The following is a 25,691-nucleotide window of genomic DNA, read 5'->3' as shown; positions in this document are numbered from 1 at the left end:
AGGGTCAGAGGCAGAAAGCGCCTTCCTTCTCCACGGTCTGTTACTCTGTTACGCTGCGCTTAGCCCGGCAGGGCTCTGGAAACGCTCCCAAGTGACTGGGAGAGTCGTTCACAAGTCTTCCTCGGCCTCTGGAGAGGTGGCTCTGGGGACACTGACAGGCTGCGGTGGCAGCGGCAGACAGAGAGGAGCACTGGAGGGTGGGGCAGCCGAGCAGGGAGGAGTAAGGGGTCTCGATGCAACCCAGCCGGCCCGCCGAGGGGGCTCCCAGGTGTGGACGCTGCGCAGCCAGTGCTGGGAGGGAGGGGCGGGCCTGAGGGGGAGGGGCCTCGCTGGAGCGAGGTCCTCCGCCGGCGAAGTGGGTGGGGCGGCAGCGGATGAGGGGAAGGCAGTGGCTTCAGCGAAGTTGTCTGAGGCAGCCGAGGGTGTCCAGCTGGGGTGTCCCCAGGTCGGAGCCCCGCGTCCAGAGCAGGGGTGGAGGGTGGCAATGGGATACGGTCCACGGCCCAGGTTCTTGGGCCCTTCGCCCTTTTCATTCTTGCTCTGGGGCTGGCCCTGTTCGGGTCACAGCTCCCTCCACTGGGACGGAGGGACCACCAGGGGCTCTCTGAGGGGGCTGGGGGGCCAGCAGAGCCCCCGACCCCCGGCGGCTTGCTAGATGACTTCTTGCTTGGTGATGGTCAGCTGCGGGATGGCGGAGGGGGGCTTGACGATGGTGGCGACCGCTCCTGGCAGGAGCTTGTAGGGCTCGGACCCCGAGCCACCTGGCGGTGAGGGCTGCGGCGTCTCAGGGGTGGCTGGAGGGGCAGAGAGACAGACGGCTGCTCAGCATCCCCGCCCTTCGGGGAGTGAAGCAAGCGGCCTAGGCAGGCTCTCCCCCCTCTCTGGGCGAAGAGGAAGGAGAAACAGTTCTTCCTCTCCTATGAAGTGAGCGAACAGAGCTAGACCCTCACTACGGCCTCTGAGGGCTCAAGCTCTCTGAGCCCCAGGTCACGGCCTTAAGCCCCCTGAGGTCTGGGAGGCAGTGGCCGGGCCAGGTTTGTGGCACAGCCTTTACCCGGGTCCTACCCCCGCCCATTTGATGCGGAGGAGGTGTGGGCTCCTCCTCCCGAGCCAGGGCCCAGGTCTGGCTCTCCCCGGAGGATGCTTGGACGTGTGACAGGAAGACCCATTCTCGGAGAGAAGGAGCAAAACGGCTGGTGCAACGCAAGGTTGGACTAACTGGCTTTAAAAGGACGATTCCTCTGAGATCTAAGTAGATGAGTAACAGAAACTAATTGGCCTCACCCCCATAATGGGTTCAGAAAGTAACTCTGACCATGACCCACTTGGCTGATTTTATTATGCAGTGGACCACTTCCCCAAAGAACCACCTCAATGAGATGACATCTCCTTTTAGGGGGCTGCCTCTTCCCAGTGCTAGTCCTGCTCTTTGAAGAGCTCTGCCAGGGACGAACTCGCTGCTGTGGGACTTCACCTCGGAAGAGAGTCGAGTCCAGCGGACACCCCAGCCTAATGAACAGCCTCACCCCACGGTCTAGTGCAGAGCCTCACCCACTCGAGGAGCCTTATTGAATGAACAGGTTTACCTAGGGCAAATGATGGCATTTGCACCCTAACGGGCATCCTCCCCCAGTGGGCCACCTGCCCCGGTGGGCCACCTCATCCCCAGGACAGCTTCCTTCGGTAAAGGCTGACAGTCACCTCCCTGGGCAAAGCCTTCATGAGCGGACAGTCTCACCCCTCGCCTGCACCCCGCAGCACAGAGAACCGCTGGACCCTGGTTCTCATCTTCTAGCCCCGCCCTCCTCTCGGCTCCCCTCTCACGCCCCAACTGCACCCCTTCCTGAGCAGAGCCCCAGGTGCCCACCTGCCTGCCCCCTGGGTCGGGGCCACTCACACATCTGCCCGTTGCCGAGGTGAGCGGGCATGGTGTTGGCGACGATGACGTTGGTGCCCATGTGCTCCTGCATCAGGTGAGGGTGCAGGGGGTGATGGGCATGGGTGGCGTCGCTGGAGGATCCTGCGGGGGGAGGGGGAGCTCAGTGGAGATGGAGACTTTGGGGAAAGGACCATGGATGGGCCTGGGGCCACCATCTTCCTCAGGTGGGGGCCGGTCGACCCGCCCACCCCTTACTGAAGATGCCTACTGGGCGCCTGTTCCTGGGTCAGGGACCTGGGCGTGCTGTTCCCATCTGCACACTTTGTGAGGATACTGGGAGCACCCAACAAACCAAGAGAACAGAAGTGACTTAAAAGAAACAAGGAGGATGTAAGGAAGCACTGAGAGAACTTAAGTATTACATCGAGTACTGACTGGATGTTAATATAATGGATTTAATCGATGGTCCTCAAAGTTCACGGTCTGAAGTCCTTCGAGCATTTGGTCCCGGCTCCCCTGTCAGTCTCATCCCCACCCCTGCGCCCCTCCGTGTGCACAGTTCCAGCTCAGACGTCTCCTCCACTGCAAGGCCTCTCCCAGTTCTGCCCGTTCTAACCGGAAGCGAACTTCCCCTCCCTGGGAACGCCCACAGTGGGCAATTCACCTGTAACCCACCTGCCGGGAGCAGCCACGTCCCCCGCCCGCCCGGGAGCCTCACAAGGAGCCCGAGCTGCCTCACTTGGACGCTGCCTCCTCGCCTCCCAGCTCCCTTCCTCCAGCTCCCTTCCTCCAGCACCATCCCTGCAAAAATTCTTCAGCCCTATCGAGGCTCCCAACCCTGACCCCCACTTTTCACTATCTGTCACCCCATCTGTATCTCTGTTAGTCCGGCCAAGATTCATTCCATCGCCCATCCTCATAATCACTCCCTCGAGGTCACTGTCAGCCCCCTCACAGCCCCCCTTCGGAGTGAAACATTTCAAAGGGTGAGTCTCCTCTTGCTGTCTCCACCTCACGTTCCCACGCACGCGGGAACACCTCTCGCTCTGGCCTCCTTCCCCACGGTCCTCCGACGCTCTTTCCACAGGCGCCCAGAGCCTCCCGGGGGCCGATCCATGAACACCTCCATCCCTTCGCTGCGGGATTTAACACCGTGGAATGTCCTGTCCTCCCTAAAACACCCTCTTCTCTTGGAACTGCCCTGGCTTCGCTCCTACCCCTGGGCTGGTCTTCCTCCTCCCGTCTCCGTCCCTGGCCCCGACCTGCAGGATCACCACACAGTGGCCGTTCATCCCGAGCTTCGGGCTTGTGTGTGTGAGCAAGAGACGGACATTCAGCTGCCCCCTCGGTGGCTCGGCCTGGATGTCTAAGAGTCATCTCAAGCTTCACTGAAGTCTCGGATGGGTCTGTGGGTTCACCCTCACCACCACCCCGCCACCCAGCCTCTGACTGTTTTTCTCAGTCTCCCCATCCCCGGAAATCGCTCCACTAGCATTCCCGTCACTCAAAGCAAAAACATAGGTTTCTCCCTTGATTCTTCCTCTTCCCCCCATCCCACATCTGATCAATCAGCAAGTCCTGATCAAAGAGACGATCAAGCTTTTCCTCCACTGCGAAAGTTCCAGTCTTGCTCTCGTCCAAGCCCCCACCGTCCTTCCCCCCGCTGGAGACACCATTCTCAGGGCTCTCCTGCCTCCGCTTCGCCCCCACCCCCGAAATGCAGTTTCTGCCCGACAGTCAGAGCAGTTAGTTTACAACACTAGTCTGATTTTCACTCTTCTTATAGTAGTTGCATGAGAATAAAACCCCAGTTTCTGACCATGGCCTATAAAACCACATGCTTCTCGTTTGGATTCTGCCTGGTCTCCATCCTCATCTCACACAACTCCCTGTCTCACAGCGTTCTCCTTCCTTCTCCTTCCCCGACACACACGCCTCTCCTGCCTGGGACTCGTGTATCAGTTACTTCTGCCTGGAGGGTTTTCTCTTGGCCTTTAAATGTTCTATCTCCTTTCATCCAGCGGGCCTAAGCCACTACTTCAGAGAAGCCTCCCTTCTCTAACCTCTCAAAAGAGGCCCCTTTCAGTGCCGCTGTGTTGTTTTACCTGTTTACTTAAATATCTGCAATTACCTACCTCTTTCTTACACACGTGACTATTGCCTCTTCCCACGGGCCTTACACACACACGTGTGCACACACTCACACAACCACCAGGAGGACAGAGATCTTGTTCTCTGCTGAATCCCCAGCTCTTAAAACAGTGATTGGCACATGCTGGGCTCTCAGTGCCTGAATAAATGGACCACTGTTCCCATTTTCCTGATGAGGAAGCTGAGGCTCGGGTAGCTTAAGGGGTTTGCCCCCAGCCACAGCATGAGGAAGGGAGGTGCGCGCAGGTGTGCGCGAGGCTCCTCTCTGGGAGAGGCCCCTCCGCCCCCGCCCACCTCTCAGCCCCTCCGGGGCCCGGCACGGACCTCCCAGCAGCATCTCCTGCAGCAGGTTGTCGATCTTGGCCATGCCGAAGAGCTTGATAAACTGGATCTGCTCGATCATCTGCCAGGTGATGCTCTGCAGGGTGGGCAGCAGCAGCAGCAGCTCACCGAAGCGGCCACGCGAGTCGTACTGGCGGTCGTTGATGTAGTCCTCCAGGCTCACCTGCACCTGGGACCGCAGCCGCTTGATCTTACCCGGGTCGCTCAGACCCTTGGCATCTGCAACGGGAGGGGGTGGCAAGGGATGGCAGGGGGCCCAGCTGGAGCACCTGGAAAGTCAGGACCCAGACCTCCCCTGACTCATGGGGCCCCGAGAGGGGGCCTAGTGGCCCAAGGTTACATCGGAGCCATTGGCAGTGCTGGGATGGGGACTCAGGGTCCTCGAGAACCAGAGTTCGCTAGGGCGGCTGGGAGCTTCCTGGACTCAGGCAGAAAACTGTTCCTGTCACGTTTCCTGAGACGCAGAACCGGGAGAGGGAAACCGGGGATGGGGGATGGGACTTCAGGAACATACCCAAGAGGGCACTTAGCAACTCCCTCATTACGCTGAGGAAACTGAGGCACGGAGCAGGGAAAGGACTTGGCCCGGGTCACACATCCGGCTGCTGACAGATCCAGGATGACTTGGGGCTCCTGGTCCCAGTGGAGGCCCTGTTGTCCATACCTCGGCCCAGGCTGCTGCCGCCGCCTCAGAACCATGTCCCCGCCTGTCTGCTCCCTTGCCTGCGTCATCTTGGGGTCTCAGCCTGGGTCTCAGCCTAGTTCTCACCCCCACCAGGAAGCCTTCTCCACCCCCCCTCCCCGAGTCTGCATAGTGAGTGTCCATCATGTTCCCAGACTTCTGTGGCTGCCGGCCGCACAGGAGGTGACTGCCCCTTCCACTGGGCTGTGAGCTCTGCGCAGGCAGGCCTATGTCCCACGTGTCATTTTAAACCCACCACCTAGCACCATGCATAGTCAGTGCTTGTTGAACAGGTAACTAGATGAAAAGCTAGGTAGATGGGTGGAAGGACAAATGAATGAACAAAATCAGTGGGTGAATTCTAGATCCTCAGCCTCAAGAAGGCAACTCACACAGTCCTCTACTAGGTAATCTCAAACTTCGTGGAGGTAATGTGTTTATTTCCTAAAGTAAGTGGCAAAAAGAGGATGTCACCCTCACTTTTCTAGTCCAGGACTCTCTCCACTGAATCACATTTATGCTTTCTTTTATTCAGTCAATAAACTTTTACTGATCGCCACCTACAAACCAGGCCCCATTCTAGGTCACCTGCCCCTCCAAGCCAGGTGGCCAACCCTGCCTCAGCATCAGTAATCCTGCACATTTTGTGGAGCAATTACTCTCTCTAGCCCAGTGCTGAGCGCTGCAGGGGATACAGCTCTCAAGGAAACTAGATCTAGAGATCTTACCCTTTAAGAAACGGGGAATAACATGGGGTAAGTACGAACATAGGCTTGAGACCTGGGTAGTCTGAAGTTCAAATCCGAGCTCTGCCGTTTCCTGGTTGTGTGACCTTGGGCAAAGAAATCAATCTCCCTGTGCCTCAGTTTTCTAATCTGCAAAATGGGGATGACAATCCCTGCCTCACAGGTACCATGTTGCAAATAATAAGTGAGATAACCCACAGAGAGTGTTTAGAATGGTGCCTTAAGAAGTATTCCATAAAGGGTGATCATCTCCCTCTTCATTATTGTTATTACTAGAGGTGATCCTCAAGCAGGTGCCTGGCACCTAGTAGGTCCTCTCTAACATGTAAGGAGGGAAGGAAGCAAACAAGCCTTTGGGGACCCAGGAACCTTGACACTGTTCTTTAAAACCAGGCTCTGCCCACAGACACCACTACAAGTGCAGATGTCGAGTCAGTGGACGGGATGGAGAGAGGGGAGGAGAGAGCCCCGGGGGGAGAAAGGGTGGGAACTCGACATGGCAGACAGTGGAGGTACCGCCCCAGGCCCCCAGTGCACGCCGGACCCCACAAACAGGACTGAGCCCTTTATGAACAGAGCTACACACCACAGGTTTTCCCGTCACACAAACCTGTCAGGACGTTTAATCATGAATTAGGCGCAGTAAGAGATTAACGCCAATGACTGATAATAAAATCGAACAAGTCTAACAATACGTTGTGATACAAGTTACGTGAGTGTGGTCTTTCTCTTCCTCTCTCAAAATGTCTTACTGGACTGTATGCGTCTTTTCACTTAAAGAAAGCGCTTCCCGGCTTCTCTTTCGAATGTCTGAACTGCCTGCATCACTACCCTGGTACTCGGGGGCCAGGATCAAGTAAAATGGGGTTGCCTGGACTCGAGGACTGCGGCATGGCTGCGGTCCCTCTGATGGCTGAGACGGCTACCCCGTGGCTACCAGGCAGGTAGCGTGTGCGGAGTGATCACGTTGGGGCAAGTGGGGGTGATGCACGTCCCAGGTGGGGTGCAACAGGAGGGTGCGAGGTTTTATCACGCTACTCAGAAACACCGTGCAACTGTAAACTTACAAATGGTTCATTTCTGGAAGATTCTATTTAATGTTTTCAGACCCTGGTTGATGACAGTTAACTAAAACCACCAAAGGCAAAGTGGAGGATTAGAGGGACTACTGTATTTTCGCCCTCCCAAGTAAAGGCTTAGAAAATCCTCTCCACTGTTGATACAATAAGAAATAGAGGCATAAGCACACAACAAATGTGATAAAGGTGATCGATGGAGACACTAAAATAGCCGTGAAATATATTACGAGGATGGGCAAGAAAAGAAAAGGTGGGAATGGTGACCGAGGAAAGTGAAACCCTCCACTAGCCTAGGAGGAAGAATTCGATCTAGAAAAGATAAATCAAGCAACAGCAGGCTTAGCATTTTACTTAGAGCTCAAGGGCATGGCCAGAAGGAACAGTGAGAAGCATCAGAAGTGGTTCTCTCCGCGGAGCAGGCTTCAGCGAGGAAAGCGGGGCGGGGAGGACCGCCTGCATTGTAAGCATATGCAGATGCTCTTTGGATACAAATGCTCTAAGGAGAAGGAGGAAAGATCACAGGAAAGAACAGAAGGATGGTAGGCGGCAAGGAGAGAGAAGGAGGGAGGGAGGACAGGAGTCAGTCAAATCACGCCATCCATCTGACCCCTGATTCCCCTCGTCTGTGATGTGGGGCTAATACAAAGGCCTTCTCCAGGTTGTTGTGCTAAAGAGGTGGAGTTGGGACCTCAGGGTGCAGGTCTGGCAGGAGGTCTGGAGCGCTGGGGGCGGGGATGGGGGGTGCAGACGGTACCTGGGTCAAAGAAGATGATGGCTTTGAGGCAGGCGTACTCGTTGTCATCGATCTGCAGCTCCTGGAACGGCAGCACCAGCTCGTCGAGAATGCGCATGGACACCCGGCTCATCTCCGCCAGCTCCGGGCAGTGCCGCGGGATGATGTAGTCGTTCCCTGCATCGTCGGAAAGGGGAGGCGATGGGGAAGCCACCTCGGGTGTACCCCTTACCCCTAGCTTTGCACAGGCCCTGTCCCTAGCTGTTGCAATACAGCTGGCACCCCTTGGGGACTGCCGTGCCCATTTTACAGATGAGGAAGTTGAGGCTCAGATTAAAGGAATGATTGCTCAAAGCTAAGGACCAGGCCTGGAGCCTGGCTTTCTAGGACCCTTTCACATCACCCAAGCTCCATTCTTCAACAAGACCCTCAAGAATGATGCCATTTCAGGGCCACCTGGAAGGTGCCAAAGCACCAAGGGTAAGGGCCTCGATCCTGGAACCAGGCTGCTTGGGTCGAAGCCCAATTCGACCACTAACAAGCCGGACATATCTGGATAAATTACTTTCTAGGCCGTGTTTGTTTTTTGTCATCTGTAAAATGGGGGCACATAACAGAGTTCACCCCATAAGAGATGTTGTGTTAGAGGGGTTTATATCTGTCAAGTGCTCAGACTAGGATCTGACCCACAGCACAATCTCTATGAGCACTGAAATAATAGGCAACCATGCCGTGGAGGCGTAGGCGACACAGGCTGGGGTTTGTGCCCTTTCCGACCACCCCCTGCTCCAGCTCCTGCTCCAGCACGCACGCCGGAACACACGAAAGATCCCGGGGACAACCCTGAGTGTGCGCGGGCGGGCCGCCCCCTCACCGAGCAGCAGAACGTCCTTGAACACCATGGATCGCTTGGTGGCTCCGAGCAGCAGGTGCTCGCCGGCGTGGGCTCTGAGCAGCGCCACCTGGAAGGCAGAAGGGATGCTGCCTGGTGTCTGCGCCCCAGGGAAGGCTGCTCCCCGTGACTCCCTGGCTGGGCAGGTCAGCCGCCCGCTCCACCTGCCTGGATCTGCCTGACTGATAAAATGGGAAAACTGCTGCCTTCTCCCCACAACTGACCAAACCAGGGACCTGGGAGAGCTTCAGCGGGGACCCAGAAGGGGAAAGAACATGCACTCGGAGTGGGGAGGCCAAACGCTGACTCTGACCTTGAACTTCTGTGTCCTTAGGCAAGTTGCTGCTCCCCTGTGGGCCTAGTTTCTGTGCCTGATGAAACTGTGACAACATTCGGGGTGTGCTTTTTCATTAGAGGCTCAGGGGCTCTCATCAGACTCGGAAGAGGGTCTACTGCCCTAAACGTTCCAAAACTGTGGGTCCCAAATTCCTACCCACGGACCTGCTACGAAAGATTACGAACAGTGTTTTATAAGAACGCAGATTCTCAGGCCCTGCGATCAGATTCTGATTCTGTATGTGTGGGGCTGGGCCCAAGGATCTGTACTGAATAAGCTCCCCGGCTGACCCTGACGTGTGCCGTTGTGTTTGGGAAGTCGCCGCTCCGGAAGATCTCCAGGGCATCCCTCACGTGACAGCGCAAGGTTCTAGGGTTCTGGGAGGTTGTTACAAGAAACTGGGCGTGGATGTTGGTCCCAGCAAAGGCACAGGGATGAGCACTGGTCCTTGGAAGGGGACGAGCTCACAGACCCCTTCTCTGGGAGAGGACAAGGCTGCCTCGGAAGACTGAAGTCAGCAGTAGGAGCCCAGGCAACTCACAGGACGCAGCCTGCCCTTCCAGACCACCTGCTTTAGCGCTCGTGTGAGATCCAGGGGATGGGAGAGACAAGCTAGGAATAGGCTGGCGCCCTCCAGGGTCTTGTCTGCAAGGTTGGGTTAGGGAGTTTCGAGGTCTTACAACAGGCTAAGTTCCGAGGGGAAATTGTTTTTGTTCGCTCATTCATTTGATTGTTCTTTCAGTCATTGAATGTGAAGTGCCTACTAAGTGACAGACACTTTCTAGACAATGGGGGCACAGTGGTGAAGGGAAGGAAAGGAGAGGAGAGGAGAGGAGAGGAGAGGAAAGGAGGGAGAAAGTGAGAGAGAGAGAGGGAGGGAGGAAGAGGAGAAGAGGGGAGCTGGGAAGGAAGGGAAGGATGGGGGAGGGAAGGGAGGGTCACTCGATAACGAGCAATGGCACAAGACTGACCACATGCACAGCGAGGTCAGAAAAGGCCTATCTAAGGAGGCGAGCGTGTTCTAAGGCACATAGGAAACGGTCAGCAAACATGTGTAGGAAGGAAGGAAGGAAGGAAGGAAGGAAGGAAGGAAGGAAGGAAGGAAGGAAGAAATGGCCGAATGAACCAACGAGCAAACTTGTTAACTTCCTCTCTGGACCCAGCCCCTCCTGGGCTGCCGCCCGTCCTTCCCTGGTCCATGTCCCTGTGGTTAGACCTTGTGGGGGTGACAGGCCAAGAGCAGAGTGGCCAGCAGGAGGGGTGAGTGCGTGTTCCACGCCCAGGACGAGGACTGCAGGGTTCTGTCACAGAACCGGTGGCTCTCACACCGAGAGGCCGAAGACCTGGCACCAAACCCCAGCGCTGCGGCTGCCGTGCTCTACGGTCCTGGGCAAGTTTCTCTCCCTTTCTAGGCCTCAGGCCCCTCGTCCGATGCTCCCCAGCCTTCTAGGTTTCCACGGGTTGACGCCCCAAACAAAAGGAGAAGTAAACACACTTGGAAGGTGGTTCCTGGGGCAGTGTCTACAGATTTGGTGTGTCCTTTGGGAGACAGTGACCCCCAAGTCTTCCAGGTGTTCCTCCTCCCCCCTCTGCCCCCATCTCAAGCAAGATGGGTTCCTTATACACCAACCGTGCAAGGGGAGCTGGGAACCCTCATGGTCCCCGTCCTGTCCCCTGACATGGGGGCTGTTCTGGGGGTGAGCGGGCAGGGGGTGGGTGTTAATGATTGTCCTGTGCTATCGGCCACCCATCACTGCTCTCCGAGAATGCTCTGAGCCCCAGCCAGGGAGGTTTGGGTGGGAAATCGAGGTTAACAATTGTTCAGCTTGGGGGTGTCTTGTTGCCCTGCTGAGCCCCTGGGAAGGAACAGGAGGGATTAAACATTAATGTAGCCTCTCCAGCAGAGGGGACCAGGGCCAGAACGAGAGGAGCAGGGGAGAAAGCAGGGGCAGCTCTGCCAAGCTCCTGCCCTGCCATCCCTCCCAGTGCAGGAGGAGTCCGCGTGAGAGGACATCCGACCCAGGCCCCGTGCACGGCCGAGGGCCAGCCGGACCGGTGTTTGTGCAGTGTGTCCCGCCGCGGGATGCTAACCACGTTCCAGGGGAGTCTGGGTGCCGGAGGAGCTCAGAAGCCCTGGGCCCGTCCATCCGCACGGTTCGACAGCCACCCCACCTGGGGGGCTTCTCGGGGAATCTAATAGACCGACATGCACTGCCAGTCTTTTGTGCAAAGCAGAGAATCCAATGCACCAGGAGCTGACATCCCGGCCCTGGCCATTGGTGACCCCGACTTCCCTGGGAAGCGAGAAGGCGACCCCGCCCAGCTTTCCTTTCCCCAATGGGGCTCACGCCCGCAGTTGCCTAACAGGCGCTAAGCCGGAGCCAGCATCTGCAGTATCTCAGAAGCCCGTGTGTCCTCAGACGCTCCCCTGTGTTCCCCTGAGACATTTTTGGCATGCCAAGGAATGTACTCTGGGACATGAAACGCTGAGTTCGACCCTCTCGGTGGGGCACAAGGAAGAAACTGACATCTAGGGAGGCCAGCTGGGGCCTGGGCACTGCGTGTCCTCATTACACGGTTCACACTTTTCAGATGGTAATGTCCTCGACGCTCCCGACAGCTCTCTGAGGCAGGTATTATGATTTCGACTTAGATGAGAAAACTGAGACTCAGAAATAGGAAGTAATCTGTCCAGGATCACACAGAGAACCAGTCTTAAAACCAGGGCTCAATCTTAAATGTCCTGATTGCCGGCCTTGGGCCCCTGGACTTTGGAGCTCGCTTGCCTGGTTCTAATCTCAGCTTTGCTGGGCACTAGCTGTGTGACCTTGAGCAAATTACTCAACCTCTCTGTACCCCAGTTTCCTCACCTATAAGACGGAACTAATAACAACACTACCTCATAGTGTTGTTGGAAGGATTAAATGAGTTAATATTTGCAAAGTGATTTAAAGAGTTCCAGGACACATGAACACTATGTGCGTCTCGTTAAATAACATCAACCTGGCCCAAGGCTCTAGCCCCGGGGGGCCGGCAGGCCCCCCCCGCACCCAGGGCCCCCCCCGCCCACAGCCCACGCCGGCCCGCACCTGGTCGTCCAGGGGGAGCTCGCAGAACGCCGGGATGTACTTGGCCCACTCCACGAGCACCAGCAGCTGCTCCTTCATGGACTCGCACACATCCGCGATGCTGGCGATCTTCTTTGCCCGGATGTCGCCATTGATCCCGGAGACAGGGGAGGTGATCTGGGGAGAGGAAGGAGAATGCTGGGGAAGGCTGGGCCCGCCCCACGCCCTCCGCACCCTGCAGGGAGGCCCCTCCTCAGACGGTCTCCCTGCCTGGACAGGGGAGACGGGCCCCCATGTGCCTTCTCGGCTCCGGAGGAAGCGCAAGGGGAGACAGACAGAAGGAAGAGGCTGAAGACGGCAGACAGGAGGGAGGAGGCCCCCCTCCGGGCCTTCACCTGCTGCCCATCCCCGCCTTTTCTCCCACCAGCTCCTTAGACTCCCAAGGGGCCCCTCAGCCCTCGGGGAGAAGCAGGGCAAAGATAATCATCCTCATCTGACAGATGAAGAAACCACAGACCTCAAGAGGTGCTGTGACTTGCCCGGGGTCACACGGCGAGAGGTTGGCTGAGACCCAGCCTGCTGCTCGGTCCATGTGTTCACTTCCCTATTCCCTTGGGGCACAGCTGACCTCAGGCCTCAGCGACAGCGACGGCTCTGCTTGGCCTGAGCACTGCAGGCCGCGGCACAAACTACAGGTGCCCCAGAGCACCAGGCCGGGTTCGAGATTCATCTTGGCTACTGCACTGGCTGTGTGACACTGGACTCGGTTTCCCTTCTGTGATAGCTGAGGGTCCTTCTAGCCACTGCTCCAGGGTTCGGCTGGGGAGGACAGGGCGGAGGTGACCCCTCTTCAGTGTGTGGGGGCCCCAGATGGGTGGAGGGGTCACCCCAGTACCTGCTGGGACAGGACCTCGGCCTGCAGGAGCGCGTTGATGGAGGGCAGACTGCTGTCCTCGTAGCTTGACCTGCGCGTGCTGATCCGGTCCCGCTCGTTCTGCACGGCTGTGGGGGCGGCAGAGGCAGGTGAGGAGGGGAGGCAGGGGTGTGGCAGAGGGGAGGGTTTCCTCGGGGCTGATGGGGAGTGGGTGAGGTGCAAGGGGAGAGAGTTCAACCCAGAAAGAGGTTTCTGCAGGGCTGCCCTGCAGCGAAGGAGGCACAGCTGGAGGTGGGAGTAAGAGGGGGCATCCAGGGGGTGGAGCTCAGACCGGCTTGTGGGAAGGACAGGAGATGGATCTAACTTAGATTGTGGAAGAACTTTCCAAGTGCCACAACTGTCCCAGCACAACTCGGTGCCTGCAGGAGTGATCCGCCCATCACTGGAGGCATGCAAGTCAATGATGACTTGGCAGAGGGCTTAAGGTGGGTCTTGAGCATTGAAGAAGGCATCTGTCTAGAGAGCAGGTTTTCCAGCTCTGTTTTGGAAAAGGGTCCTTTCTTTCCAGATGAAAGCGCGCACAACAAGCAAAATGAACCCCTTTGGGTGACACGAGATGACCCAGGGACTCCTGAACCCCGAGGCAGAAGGCCTAGACAAGGGGACCTGAGGCCACACCTGACCTGGCAGCCTCCCGCATCAGCAGGAGCTGCCCGTGCTCCGGACTGACCTTCTCGGGGACAGCGAGGAACACTGTCCTCCGGCCCCGCTGCTGGGCTGTCTCCAGGAACTCCGAGATCTGGGACCTCTGTCCACGAGGGCCCCACACCCTGCTGCACATCCCCCCTCCCAGGCCGGTCCTGGCCTGAGATGTGAGAAGGACCTTCTGCTGCCGTGGCCTGGCCCCTGGGACTGGGAGAGGCCTCCGTGTGCACTGAGGCTTGGCGGGAGCTGGGAGGAGGGAGGGCGAAGTGGGCAGAGACCCAGGTCCCGTTCGATCTTGCCACTCGTTCCGAGAATGCTGGTGGGAATCACCTCCACTCTCTGGGCCCACAGTGCCCCCTCTACCAGCTCTTGCCCCCCGAACCCGCTCCTCTGCGGTCCTTCCCTTCTCAGGAACACGCAGGTTTACTCTCCCACGTCCAGCCTGGGAGTCTTTCTCACGTTCCGCCTCCGCTCACGCCCCACGCGCTGTCAGTAAGCCTCGCGGGATCCGTCCCCAGCGCCCGCTCCGTCTGGGCCCTGCCTTCTCCTCATGGTCCCTGTGCTCCTGGCCTTGCCCCGCAGCAGCCTGGATGCCTCTCAGTGAGCTAACACTGAAACTCCGCTCGTGTCCCTCCACCGCTCAAAGCCGGTGCCTCCCCACCTCCCCCGGGGAAAAGCCACGGCTCGCCTGTCCCTATGGCCCTTCCTCTCTGACCTCCTCTGCTCTCTCTGTGTCCCAAGCCTGCCCCCACTGCTCACCCTGCCACTCCGCACCAGGGCCTTTGTCACTGCCATTCCCACTCCCTAAAACCCTCTCCCCCATGGCTTAGCTGCACCTTCACGCCACTCCTGTCTCTGCGCAAATGTCACCCTCTCAGAGACACCCTCTGACCGCCTGTCTGATGGGGTGCTCCCCCCTCACGCTCCCCTTCACCCTGCTTTATTCTTCCTCTTGGCACTTACTGCCGAATTCTAAGTGTATTTCTTTGTATGCTATCTCCCTCCCTCCCTCTCTCTCTCTCTCTGAGAAGGAGAGCTCCAGGAAGCACTTCCTTCCTCTTGCTCACTGCTGTGGCCCCAGCAGCTGGAACAGAGCCTGGCGCCCCGCAGGCGCCCAGTAAGTGTGTGTCCAGCGGATGACAGAAGGTGCGGGAGCGCCCTGTGTCCTGTTTCTCGGGGCAACGCTGACATCCCGGCTACCCAACTGTCTCGAGATTTCACACACTGTGGAAATCAGAGAACGAAAGCCGGACAGTCTAACCGGAGCGGGGAGTCAGTGGAATAAAACAGAAGTGCCCAGATAAGGAGCCTCTCGGGAGACCCGCCACCCTGCCCTGGGCCAGCTCCCAGAGCCGCTCCCCAGCGCAGGTCCTGCCCCGTCCGCCCCGCCCACACCGCTCCCACGGCAGCAGCCGCCTGCACCCACGGGCCGAGGAGGCAGGCGGAATAAAAGGGCTGCTGTCAGCAGCCGCGGACAGGGCTCCTCAAGGTTAGGCCGCCTTATCAGTGCCCGGCGCGAGCTCAGTCACGGAATGATGTTTTCCAAATGTTTGCTCAGTATTAGCAGGGTCGGGGACCTAATGTAACTTCTATTGAATATTAACCAGCCCGGCAGGGGCGGGGAGGAGGATGAGCTTCTCTTCTCAGAGAACCCCTGGATGGGGGCCTGTGGGGGCGCTGGGCTGGGGTTCCAAGAGGCCCCACCACCCACCTCCTGCACCCCGGCCCCGCTTCCTGGTCTGGGCTTCCGGTGCCGGGAGCCTGACATCTGTCCCAGGTCTGGCAGCGGAGTGTCAAATAGGCGCCGGGGTTACAGGAAAGAATTCTCCCCCTACTGTTGTGCCCGCGGGCCCCCGGGTTTCTCCCCAGTCTTTGTCACTTCAGGGAACCCGCTACTGGCCACCACAGAGTATCCTCTGGCCATTGGAGCCCTTCTCTGGGGTCGAGAAGAACTTTCAGGAATGTGGACCTGAGATGATTCCCAGCTGGACCCTCTCCCCGCCCCTCCCCCCCCACCCCCAGCTTCAAACCTGGGAGCTCGGTGTCTGCCCAGCTCTGGGAGCCTGAGTTCTAGTTCTGACTCCACCCTGGAGCCAATCATGTCACTCCCCCAGCCTCAGTTTCCCCATCTGTGAAGTGGGGAGGAGGTAGATTTGATGGCCTCATATATGCCTGGCTGGTCCATACATTTTGTTTTCAGCACATGCCTTCCTGTCCCCGGAGACTACTTTCTAAGATAAATACGTGTCCTGTATGCCACGTTATAATTTGGTATCTGTATATTCTCAAAAGTCTAGTGACTACCTATCACCACACAGCTGGCCCCTCGGGGACTACTTTTGGGTGTCAATGCCCAAATCCTGCCAAGACCCTCAAGAAGAAAAATGAAAACTTGTCTCAACTCTGCTGATCCCTGTGGCCTCAAAAACTCTCTCCTGGCCCCGGGAACTTCCGACCGGGCTGAGGAGGGTGTTGGGACTGGGACACTTTGGTGGAACCAGTAATACCCTCAGCGTCCCAGAGTCCGGCCACCGTGGCAACGGAACACGCTGCTGCCCTGGCCCCCTCTCAAGGCACCCAGGCCACATGTGCACACGACACAGTCTCAGCCCAGGCGTGTAAATAGCCACCAGCACCCACTCGCCCACGCTGACTTGCCATCAGCCAGTTCTCCTACCCCCCTGGCAGAGTGCCAGCTTCCTTGAGCCAAGAAGCAACGGCTATTTTCCAGGCTAAGCTACGGCAGGGTGGCGTGGTTCGCTCTCTCCCCTTCGAGGTACCAGGCTATGGGCCTGGGTCTCCTTGGCAGCTTTGGGGGAAGGCCAGAAAACAAACACACAGGTCCCCGTGTCTGCGGTGACATTCGAGAAGCTGGGAGGGGTCGTTACCAACCCCCTCCTTTCACAGAGTCCGGAAGGGGCAGAGACGTCCCCGAAGGGACGCCCATGAAAATAGCTCTGAATGCGTAACAAGGGACATACGTAAAGACTGACCACAGCTGGGCCAGGCCACATTCAGTCCAGGAGGCCGCCAACCCGTCAGCCACCTGCCCGGCACAGGTGCAAAATTTTCATATGAGAGATTCATTCTCTTGAACCTAAAACCCTCGACTCCGGGGTAATGGGATCACTGGCTGTTAGAACCACGGACCGGTAGGCGCTTAGACTACAGCTCTCAGCCTCCCTCTTGCCACCAGCTGTTCACACACAGGGGGTGGGCAAAAGTCGGTTTACAGTTGTGAGTGTTTAAAACAGAGTTTACTCTTGCGCTGCTGCTTATTGTTGTGGCATTTATCATTGTTACTAGCCTACGTTTGCCTACTGCTGTGTATCACATTCCCATTTGTGATGTTTCTCATTCCACGGAGTGGCTCCCAACTCGGAGGTGACGGTGGGTGGCAGAGGCTCCCCTCCAATGGGCATGGGCAGGGCCGAGAGAGGTGGGGACATCTGCCCTTGGAAAGAGCCCCCCTGCCCCGCTTTGGGGACCACGGAGGTCCAGGTGCTAGAACCGTGCCGAGAGCAGGAGGGGCCGCTCCCCTGGCCAGGTCGGCAGGCCCAGGTCTGCCAACGGGACTCGTGAGCTCAAACCAAGGCCCCGTTAGGAGGACGGACACACGGAAGATGTTTTCTAGGTGAAAGCAGAGGAAACGGGGTCTCCGAGGCAGACACGGGAGAGGAGAAACCACCACAGCTGAGTCCCTCTCCTCAGGAGACCCAGCAGGCAGGCCCCGGGGTCCTGTTGGACAGTGGGGCAGCAGCAGGAGGGGCGCAGGACCACACCAAGGGTTCGGCCGGGGTGCCCAAAGTGAAGGCCCACGGCCGGTGTCAGAGCCGGGAGATGTGAGGCGCGGGCAGAAGAAGAGATTTGAAAGTGAGAAGCAGCTAAAATATTGTTGCTTCCTGAGTGTGTGCTAAAACATTTCTAAATGTCCCTGAGGCCTGGAGGGCGGAAAGTAGGCAGCATGGAGGTGTCGTCCAAACGTCACCAAATTCGAGTTGGTAGCGCCGGGGCCAAACCCCAGACCTTGAGTTGGCCAGCTGGGGGCCCTCTGGTGAGGCCTCTGTCCCCTCATCCGTGAAAAGAGGGAACAGTGATGGCCCCAGCCACGTAGGGCTGTCACAAGGACGGAGAGCGCGATCCATCGTGGGAAAGGCCAGCGCAGGGATTAGTGTCCGCTAGTATCTTCCCCTTCTCCCTCCACCTCCCGGGACGAGCTGGGCACCTTGTTCCCGTTCCCTGGAACACGAAAGGCTGACTCACCCCGTACTCAACAATGACGACGGAGGGGCTGGGCTTGCCCTTGGACAGGAAGCTCGGGAACAGAGCCTCCCTCCCATTCATATTCGAGTCAGGGCGATACACGGACATTTGTAACACCATTCTCTATACCTTCCTTAATATTCAAAACTGTGTGCGTGTGTGTGTGTGTGTGTGTGTGTGTGTGTGTGAATAGAACCACCGACTTGGCTGCCTTGCGGCGGTGCTGGGAACCCAAGTGGCTGAGAGTGGGAGCTTATCTCTTCGAATGTTCTCAAGACCAAGCCCAGCCCCTCCCTGTGGTCAGATTTCTAGGCTCTTCCTTCTCTCAGCCATTAGCCCGTCACCCTGGGGCCTGTCACCGAGTCATAAAGTTGCGGCCACGGTCATAAATGGCTGTGGGGAGCTGCGGGCGGGTGCGGGTGGGGCGGCGGTGGCAGGGCCGGGCCCAGGCTCACCTTCCTTCTTCATGCCAGCCCGGAAGCACTTCTTGAGCCTGCAGTAGCGGCACTGGTTCCTCTTGTCTTTGTCCACCACGCACTGCCGACTGAACCTGGGGAGGGCTTTGGATGGTCAGATGCAGAAGGGACAGCCCTCCCACCCCCAGGCTGGAACGAGACCTCTGGCCATCTGGGGGGTCCCCAACCTCTTTGCTCCAACCCTTCCCCCCAGGAGTTCTCATGGTAACCATGAGAAAGGCTCCATGGCGTCCAACCCAGTCCTATTAAATGTGGGGGAAACTGAGGCTCAGAGCTGCCACATGTAGACCTGGGTCGCTCGGCCTGGTGGTGGAGCCAAGGTGGGAGCCCTGGCCCCTGCCCCTTGAGTATCAAAGCACCGCTGTCTCCACCACATCCTGTAAAAGCCCAGAGCCAGGGCAGGATCCTGGTAACAGCTAGGGGTTAGTGCTTGGTCCATGTAGACCACTCTCTGGAGGGGGGTATAAGCAAAGACAGTGCCCCACAGTGTTCATGGGTAGAGCCCCGAGCATCAGCCTGGCTCTGCCATTGGTTCAAGCCGGGCGACCATAGGCAAATTCCAAACCCTCTCCAAGCCACAGCTTCCTCCTCTGTAAAATGGAAATAGTAATAGTAACTGCCTCAGAGGGGGCAGTGACAGGGGAAGACAGTACGTGGATGGAGCTTAAAACCATGCTCATCATCAATGGCTATTGCTTCCTTATTGTTGTCACCCAGAATGACAGATCTTTCCAAGGAAGGACCTCTAAGGCTTTAGTAATCCCTCGGGGGTTGATGGAAAGGCCTGGGGCCAATCTCCTATTCGCCCCTGGAAAAGCCCAGTTTGGGCAAGGATGGGCCCATCCTCGGAGCTGTCAGAGGCAGCTTGATCCCAAGCCTCACAGATCCTTACTGGCTCAATGGGAAAGACAAGGAGTGTGCAGGACCTAGTGCGGCGCCCGCGTGTTCAGTGCTCATTAACAGGCAGCCGCCAGCTTTCTGATCAGTGAGCGAGGTTCCTAGAAAGGCCGTTCCCATCTGAACCCACAAGGCCTAAGAAACCAGACAAACAGACCTCGGAGGACAGACGCCCCTGGGGCCCAATCAGGGAGAAGACAGACCCTGGGGACCATGCGCCCGAGGGCGCTCACTTCCCAGCCGGAGAAGCCAAGCCCCCCAGGAGGGGCTCCGCACCTGCAGGAGTACATGTGGTTCTTCCTCACGCTCCGCCGGAAGAAGCCCTTGCAGCCATCGCAGCTCGAGGCGCCGTAGTGCTTGCCCGTGGCCCGGTCCCCGCAGATGGCGCACAAGGCGCTGACGCCCAGGTTGTTGGCTGCACTGAGGTTGGCACCTTCTGATGGAGATGTGTCTGCATGGGAAGAAAGAACAGTGAGGGCTAGGGGTGGGGGCATGGCGGGGCAGGGTCACCTCCCAGAGGTGCTATTCTTCCCGTGGCTTAGACTCACAAACCAATACGAGTGCTGTGGGGCTCTCCCCAGGGCTTCAGCCTGAACCAGAACGCCACACTGTCCCCACTCTCTTGGTGACCTTGGGCAGGCCCCCTGGCCTTTTGGAGCCTGTTTGGCATCTCTAACTTAGGGCTGGTTGTGACAGTGACCTCACAGAGCTGTTGCTGAGGCACGGTGGAGACTGGTAGCCCAGCTTTCTCTGGGAAGGAGTGAAGAACTGGCTGCCCCCTAGGATGCATCCAACCCTTACGGGCCCTCGCTGACTGGGCAGAGGGGCTGTGGGAGGGAGACATACTCCCCCAGCATCTGCCCAGGAACAGGTCCTGCCCCTCCCTTCTCCTGAGTAACTAGGGCTGGTGGTCTCAGCTTAGTGCTCGGGGCCCTGCCAACCCTCCCGGGAGATGAGGAGGCAGGCACCGAGGGCAGCGGCGACGGCATCTATATAAGTGTGAGGAGGGCTATCAGAGGCAGGTGGCAGAGACCTTGGATTGGGTGCTGTGGGTTCTGGGTGCTAGTGCTGATGCTGCCACTAACTGGCCTGTGACCTCGGGCGAGATTTTTCCCCTTGCCTCAATTTCCCCTGGGCCTAGGTTCCTCTAAATGTAAAGAAGGTAGTTCTACTGGTCCAACAGTTTTTAATTTTTTTTTTTAATTTCAGTGGCCAAACTCTCTTTTTATAAGCAAATCTTCCACCAGGAATACACCTCTTGGAGAAGATGATAAACACTGTGTCCCATCTCCCCCTCCCCCACAAATGCATGCATGTGCACACCACACAAAGTCATAACATGCACGTTCTCATAGGAACCCTGTACCTGACCTTGACTTCCTAGGGAACACCCAGCTAGGGACTGGAGAGGGGCATGGTGCTGTGTTCAGAGCACAGAATCCGGAGCCCTTCTGCCAAGTCTGAATCCCAGCTTGCCCACTTTCTAGCCCGTGTGACCTTGGCTGAATTAATTAACTTCGAGGAGAAAAGTGTCCTAGGGCTGTTACGCTGATTCAGTGAAGTGCTTGTCATACACTAAGCACTACACCAGCACGTGTGGAACAAAAACTTTTCTGCGGAAGAAAACTCTCCGAGCAGAAGAGCTCCGGCCTCCACGCGCAAGCGGGCGCCGCTGCATCTCATTCTGCCGCTGCCTGGCCGAACTCCTCCCAGATTCCCGAAGGCGCCCCGGAGTGCGGCCCCCTCCACTTGGTGAATTATTCCCGGAGATGGGGATAATTGTTAAGCCGTGCTTGTGCCCTTTCTCCCTCAGCCTCGCCTCCCCAGACCCCTGGGAAGAGCTGACCCCACAGTTTGTGGCCATTCAGGTTGAGGCTGGGGGAAGGGGTGCTGCCAAGTGTATACTTCACCCCTGGGATCAGCTGATGGGTCCCCTTCTCCAGGTGACAACACCAGGCTCAGAGAGGACAAGCGGCTTGCCTGGGCTCATCACGCTGCTGCTAGTAGAGGAGCCAGACGTCCGGCCCAGGTGACCCGGATGACTCTGGCCACGACCACCACTGTTGGGGTGTCTCCTGGGCCTCTGAAGCAACGACCCCCTGCTGCAGCTGACTCTGAATTGGATGGAGGTGGGGGACAGCTGGAGAGCTATCCTTGGGCCTTTGAGCTAGCAGCCCAGCACCTATGCCAAACGCAGCCTCAACTCTCAGACCGTCTCAAACTCCAGCAAAGAAGGTGTAAACCCTTCCATAGCTGTTTGTGGCGTCCAGGACCAGTTACCAGAGCTAGGCTCTCAGGCACCTTATTCATCCTCTAGGGGGCGGGGGAGGGTGGGCGCTGTTATTTATTCACACTTTACAGATGAGGAAACTGAGTTTCCAACAGGAAAGGATCTATGCCGGAACTGGAGCCTGGTCTTTCTGGCTCCCGAGCAGGAGGCTGCCTGTCCTCAGGACACCTAGTCGGGGGGCTTGGCCTCCGTGTTGTCGGGAGCACGGGATGCCCGGGAGCTGGAGGCGCAAGCTCTGGTGGGGGGAGGGGGGAGATGGCACCAGTCCCAGGGAGCGGCCTGGGGCTGGGTGGTGGCCAGCAGTGTGACAGCACACACTGTCCCTGTGGGGTCACACGGCACCCCGCCTAGCACGGCAGCTCCTTGTTTACCATTTCCTGCGTGTTTTTCCCTCAGTTTCCTCATGTGACTCTAGCACACTCCTCAAAGCCAGCCGCCAAGCAGGTATGCGGTGATTAAGCCCATTGTGAAGAAGAGGCCGGGACAGGGGAGGTGACATACCCAAGGTCAAACAGAGAGTTGGTGGCAGGGGCAGGCGAGCAGCGGGTGAGATCGACCACGGACAGTGCCCAGTGATCACCGGCAGGGCAGTCCCCTCTCTCTGGCCGAGCCAAACAGACCGCAAGCCTTAGAGGCCTTGCCTGAGGCCGGGGGCAGGCTGACCTCCCAGAGCTGCCACCCACTTCTCCTCCAAGGCCGGCCTGCCACCAGTTGGGGACCTTCCCCTCCAGAAACTTCCTGGCTTCCAAGCCTCCCTCCTTCCCCCACCTCCTTGTGGAGGAGACCCCCCTCCCCCCTTCAGGTGGGGTCCCGGCGATGTGGGAGCGGACGCATAAACCTGGGAGACACATGCAAGCAGCGGATCTGCTCGAAGACAGACAGACGTGCTGCTGGTGAGAATCTCACTTGGAGAACGGCAACGTCCGAAGCCCGCTCAGCGCGTCCGCACATCGTGCCGGCCAGAGAGGGCCGGCCCCAGGGCAGGGGTGCGCACACGCACACCAGCAGGTACACGCAGAGCGGGACTCGAATGCCCCTGCCGGGCACGTGTGCCCGGGAAACACAAGGCACACCGGCAAACCCGCATCCACAGTACGTGTGTGCAGACACAAGGACACACACGCACTGCCACGTCCATGCCCAAGCAAGAGAAGCACAGGCACCTCTGGAGACACCAGCCTGCACAGACCCACTCAACGAACAAACACAAGTGGAAGCTGACACAGAACGGGTGCCCGCAGACACAAATATGCTCATGGTTCCCGCAGGCACGCGGCTGCCAACCCAGGCTACCACCCGCCCGCCCACCTGCAGGGAAACTCAGGTGTCACACTGCACCAGGAGACGGCCACGGTCACACAACACACGCAAGTACTCACACACATTTAGCAAAACTCCCCTGAGAACTGCATTTTGTCTAAGTGGGGCCTTTACCCCAGGAAAGTCCTGAAGATGCCCTAAAGCCCAGCTGTGCCTCCATCTGCTGTCTCCAGGGACCGCGTGTACCTGTCCATCACCCTGGACCCAGGCCCATGGGATTCCAGAAGGGGCCGTGCTGGGCCCCAGCCCTAGAGCTGGATGTCAAGACAGAGCTCACGGTCACGGCCCCACTCCCAGGGACACACTGAGCAAGAATGGCTTTGAGGTCCCAGGGGCTGGAAGGGCCTGGCAGGGATTCCTGGGGTTTGCTTTTGCTGGGGATCTGCCCTTGCAGGCCGCCCCCGACCCGGAAAGCTCCTGGTCACTGTACCTGGGCATACTCCCATCGCCTGGCAACACCCGTGCTGCATTATCTAACCGACCTGGCCGTTGCCTGTCCTTCTCCGCCCAACCCGACCCCGCGGGCCGCAGCCTTGCTCCGTGGCCCGGGCACACCTGCCCCCACCTACCATTGCCCATGGTCAACACCTGCACGTTCTCGAACTCCAGGGTGGTGTAGGCGGGGTCCAGCGCAGCACTGTAGTCGGCCATATCCATGTCGACAAGGGTTTTGGAGAGGCGCATCCTCCCCCTCCACACCTCAGTCACTTGCCCTGCCCAGGGCGCCCACCTCGAAGGCTCCTGGCCGAGCGGCCCCCGCCCTGCACCCTCCCCCCGTCTCCTCCCAGAGCGGCTCTCTGCCTTCCTGCCTTTGCAACTGTCCTCTGGGAGGCTCTCCCCGGAGTCTTGGCCTAGCGTCTGGGAAGGGGTGGAGGCTCTGCCAGGGAGGGGTGGGGGTTAATGGTTAATCGGCTCCCCCACCGGTGGACGGTCTGGGCGGGGCCCCGGGGATTTGGCTGTTTGTTGGTTTCTGGCAGACACCCGGGGCGCTGTTACAACCGGTGGGGCCTTAACTCGCCAATATTCAGTTATTGATTCCGCAAGATGGAGAGGCTGGCTCGCGAGCACTCGTTTGACCCCTGACTCAGCCGCCCTCCAAGTCATTGTCACTCCAAGTCGGGCAGTCTCGCTGATATGCAGGGACGCGGAGGGCCACCACCGAGGCGCCCTAACTCAATGCCTCCCCGAATCATTGACTGCCACCCTCAGTGCTCTTACGGAGATAAAGCTGCCTCCCGCCTCGCGAATCACAAACCTAAATCCCAAGTTCCAGATACCAATCTTCTGGATCCTCGTACTGGGCGCTCCCTCCCGGCTTCCCACCCTCTTTGGGAGCAGAACGAATTGGAGGTTGGGTAGGGCCAGGCTCGCTTTCGGTTCCACTGCCCTGCTCCCCGTGACCCCGCCATGGCCACCACAAGTCCCCACAGCTGCTCCGGGCCAGACAGACTCCATCTCTCCTTCCCTGTCACATCCTGCTGTCCCCTCCTGCCCCCCAGACAGGCAGAGACAAGGACCTGCCGCCCCACGGACCTGGCTTTGCACTCAGGCGCCCACCACCGACTAATTGTGACTCTGGGTAAATGATTCTCCTCTGTGTGCATTTTACAGATGGGGGACCTGAAGCTCCGTCCACCTCCAGGGTGGCGTCAGTGCTCAGTGAGACGGCATCAGTGAGGTACCCAGTGGTGCCCAGAAGGCATCCTTCCCCGTCTCCCTGGTCCCTCTCTACCCACCCTTCCCTCGGAGCGGGCGGCAGAGGAGTGCCACCCGAGCAGCTATGCAGAGCCCACGCCTGGGTCCCGGGTTTGGTTCCATACTCTGATGTTGCTGAAATTCTTAATAATTTCTGAACACAGGGTCCTGCCCGCCTTGAGCTCACGGCCCACTCATGTCCCCTCACACCTCCAGTCCTCGTCGCCCCCTTTACCAGCACTTCTGAGAGCGCCCAGCCTGGCTGCGGAGGCAAGGTCACAAGGTCAGAAGGTCACAAGGTGGACAGTGGAGCCCACTGGGCAGAGGCAGGAGGACTCAGACTTGGTGGCCGGGAGCCTGCTCTCCTCTGCCAGCTGGGAGGACCAGGGTGGCGGGACACGGTAAGCAGGTGAACTGGACCCGGCGGGTGGCTCGGCTGCAGCGTTGTCTTGTACGCCAGAGGGTGGGGGGTTTGGCCCCTGGCTCGGATGCACACGGGAGCAACCGACTGATGCCTGTCTCTGTCTCTCTCCCTCTCGCTCACACACCCTTCTGCTCTCTCTAAAAGCAATAGACACATCCTCCGGTGAGGATTAAAAAATAAAGAGTGGGTAGATGCATGAGAGAGCCAATTTGTGAGAGGAGGTGAATTAGTGACAGTGAATTAACGAGTGGGTGATTGAAGAATGAGTGAATTAGAGGCAGGGTGAATGAATGCGGGGAGGAGTGGGTGGGTTAGTGAAAGAGTGAACTAATGAGTGAGTGGGCGGGTAAATGAATGAGCAGGCGAACTGAAGTCTGAGTGACTTAGAGACGGGGCAAATGAGTGTGGGGAGGAGTGGACTGATGAGTGGGTGAATTAGTGACAGAGGGAATTAGTGAGTGAACGCGCACATGGGTGGGTGAGTGAGCGAGCAGTGAGCCAGTGGGACAGGCGGTGTGTGTTTGAGGGGTGTGTGGAGTCACCCTCATCGTGTTCTTTCAATGACTAGAAGCTTCCTCTTTGCCCATGTAGCTCTGTTCTCCCGGTTGCATCTCCCCCCCAGAGCTGAGATGCCTGGGGTGGGGAGTGAGGGGCAGCAATTGTTCGGGAGGAGAAAGAAGAAGGAGGTGAGATTTGCCATTAGCAGACCCGGGGTTGGAATTCTCTCTGCCACCGTTCAGATGACTGTGATTAAACTACATCCCTCTCAGGGTCTCAGTTTCCCTATCGGTGAAATGGGGAGCGGACCCTGGCCCATTGGTTTGTGGGTCAGGACGAG

At 58.2% G+C, this 25,691-nt stretch overlaps 1 protein-coding gene across 4 annotated transcripts; it reads right to left on the bottom strand.

Annotated features, from left to right (window-relative positions):
- Positions 1 to 292: 292 nt before the first annotated feature.
- HNF4A (hepatocyte nuclear factor 4 alpha) lies at positions 293 to 23,524 on the bottom strand. Of its 4 annotated transcripts, none has more exons than XM_036009865.1 (10): positions 23,304 to 23,524; positions 19,401 to 19,575; positions 18,207 to 18,301; positions 12,805 to 12,911; positions 11,931 to 12,086; positions 8,487 to 8,574; positions 7,634 to 7,789; positions 4,325 to 4,591; positions 1,868 to 2,020; positions 293 to 794 (listed from the first exon to the last, which is right to left on the bottom strand). In XM_036009865.1, the coding sequence occupies exons 1-10, from the start codon at positions 23,416 to 23,418 to the stop codon at positions 652 to 654; spliced, it is 1,455 nt and encodes a 484-aa protein (XP_035865758.1). In that variant the 5' UTR covers positions 23,419 to 23,524; the 3' UTR covers positions 293 to 651. The 4 variants fall into 4 exon arrangements, with proteins under 4 accessions (XP_035865758.1, XP_035865759.1, XP_028379984.1 ...); XM_036009866.1 differs by having other exon boundaries at positions 1,898 to 2,020; XM_028524183.2 differs by having other exon boundaries at positions 4,355 to 4,591; positions 23,304 to 23,523.
- Positions 23,525 to 25,691: the final 2,167 nt, after the last annotated feature.

Source organism: Phyllostomus discolor, chromosome 9 (genome assembly GCF_004126475.2).
Source record: "Phyllostomus discolor isolate MPI-MPIP mPhyDis1 chromosome 9, mPhyDis1.pri.v3, whole genome shotgun sequence".
NCBI lineage: Eukaryota > Metazoa > Chordata > Mammalia > Chiroptera > Phyllostomidae > Phyllostomus > Phyllostomus discolor.
This window is presented reverse-complemented; position numbering and strand designations above follow the sequence as displayed.

Excerpts from the sequence above, each read along its gene's own strand:
- HNF4A (XM_036009865.1), bottom strand. The coding sequence starts at position 23,418 with ATGCGCCTCTCCAAAACCCTTGTCGACATGGATATGGCCGACTACAGT. Across the intron at positions 19,576-23,303 it reads GGTGTTGACCATGGGCAATG|ACACATCTCCATCAGAAGGT; the intron begins GTAGGTGGGGGC and ends CTTCCCATGCAG. Across the intron at positions 795-1,867 it reads CCGACCCAGGGGGCAGGCAG|CCACCCCTGAGACGCCGCAG; the intron begins GTGGGCACCTGG and ends CTGCCCCTCCAG.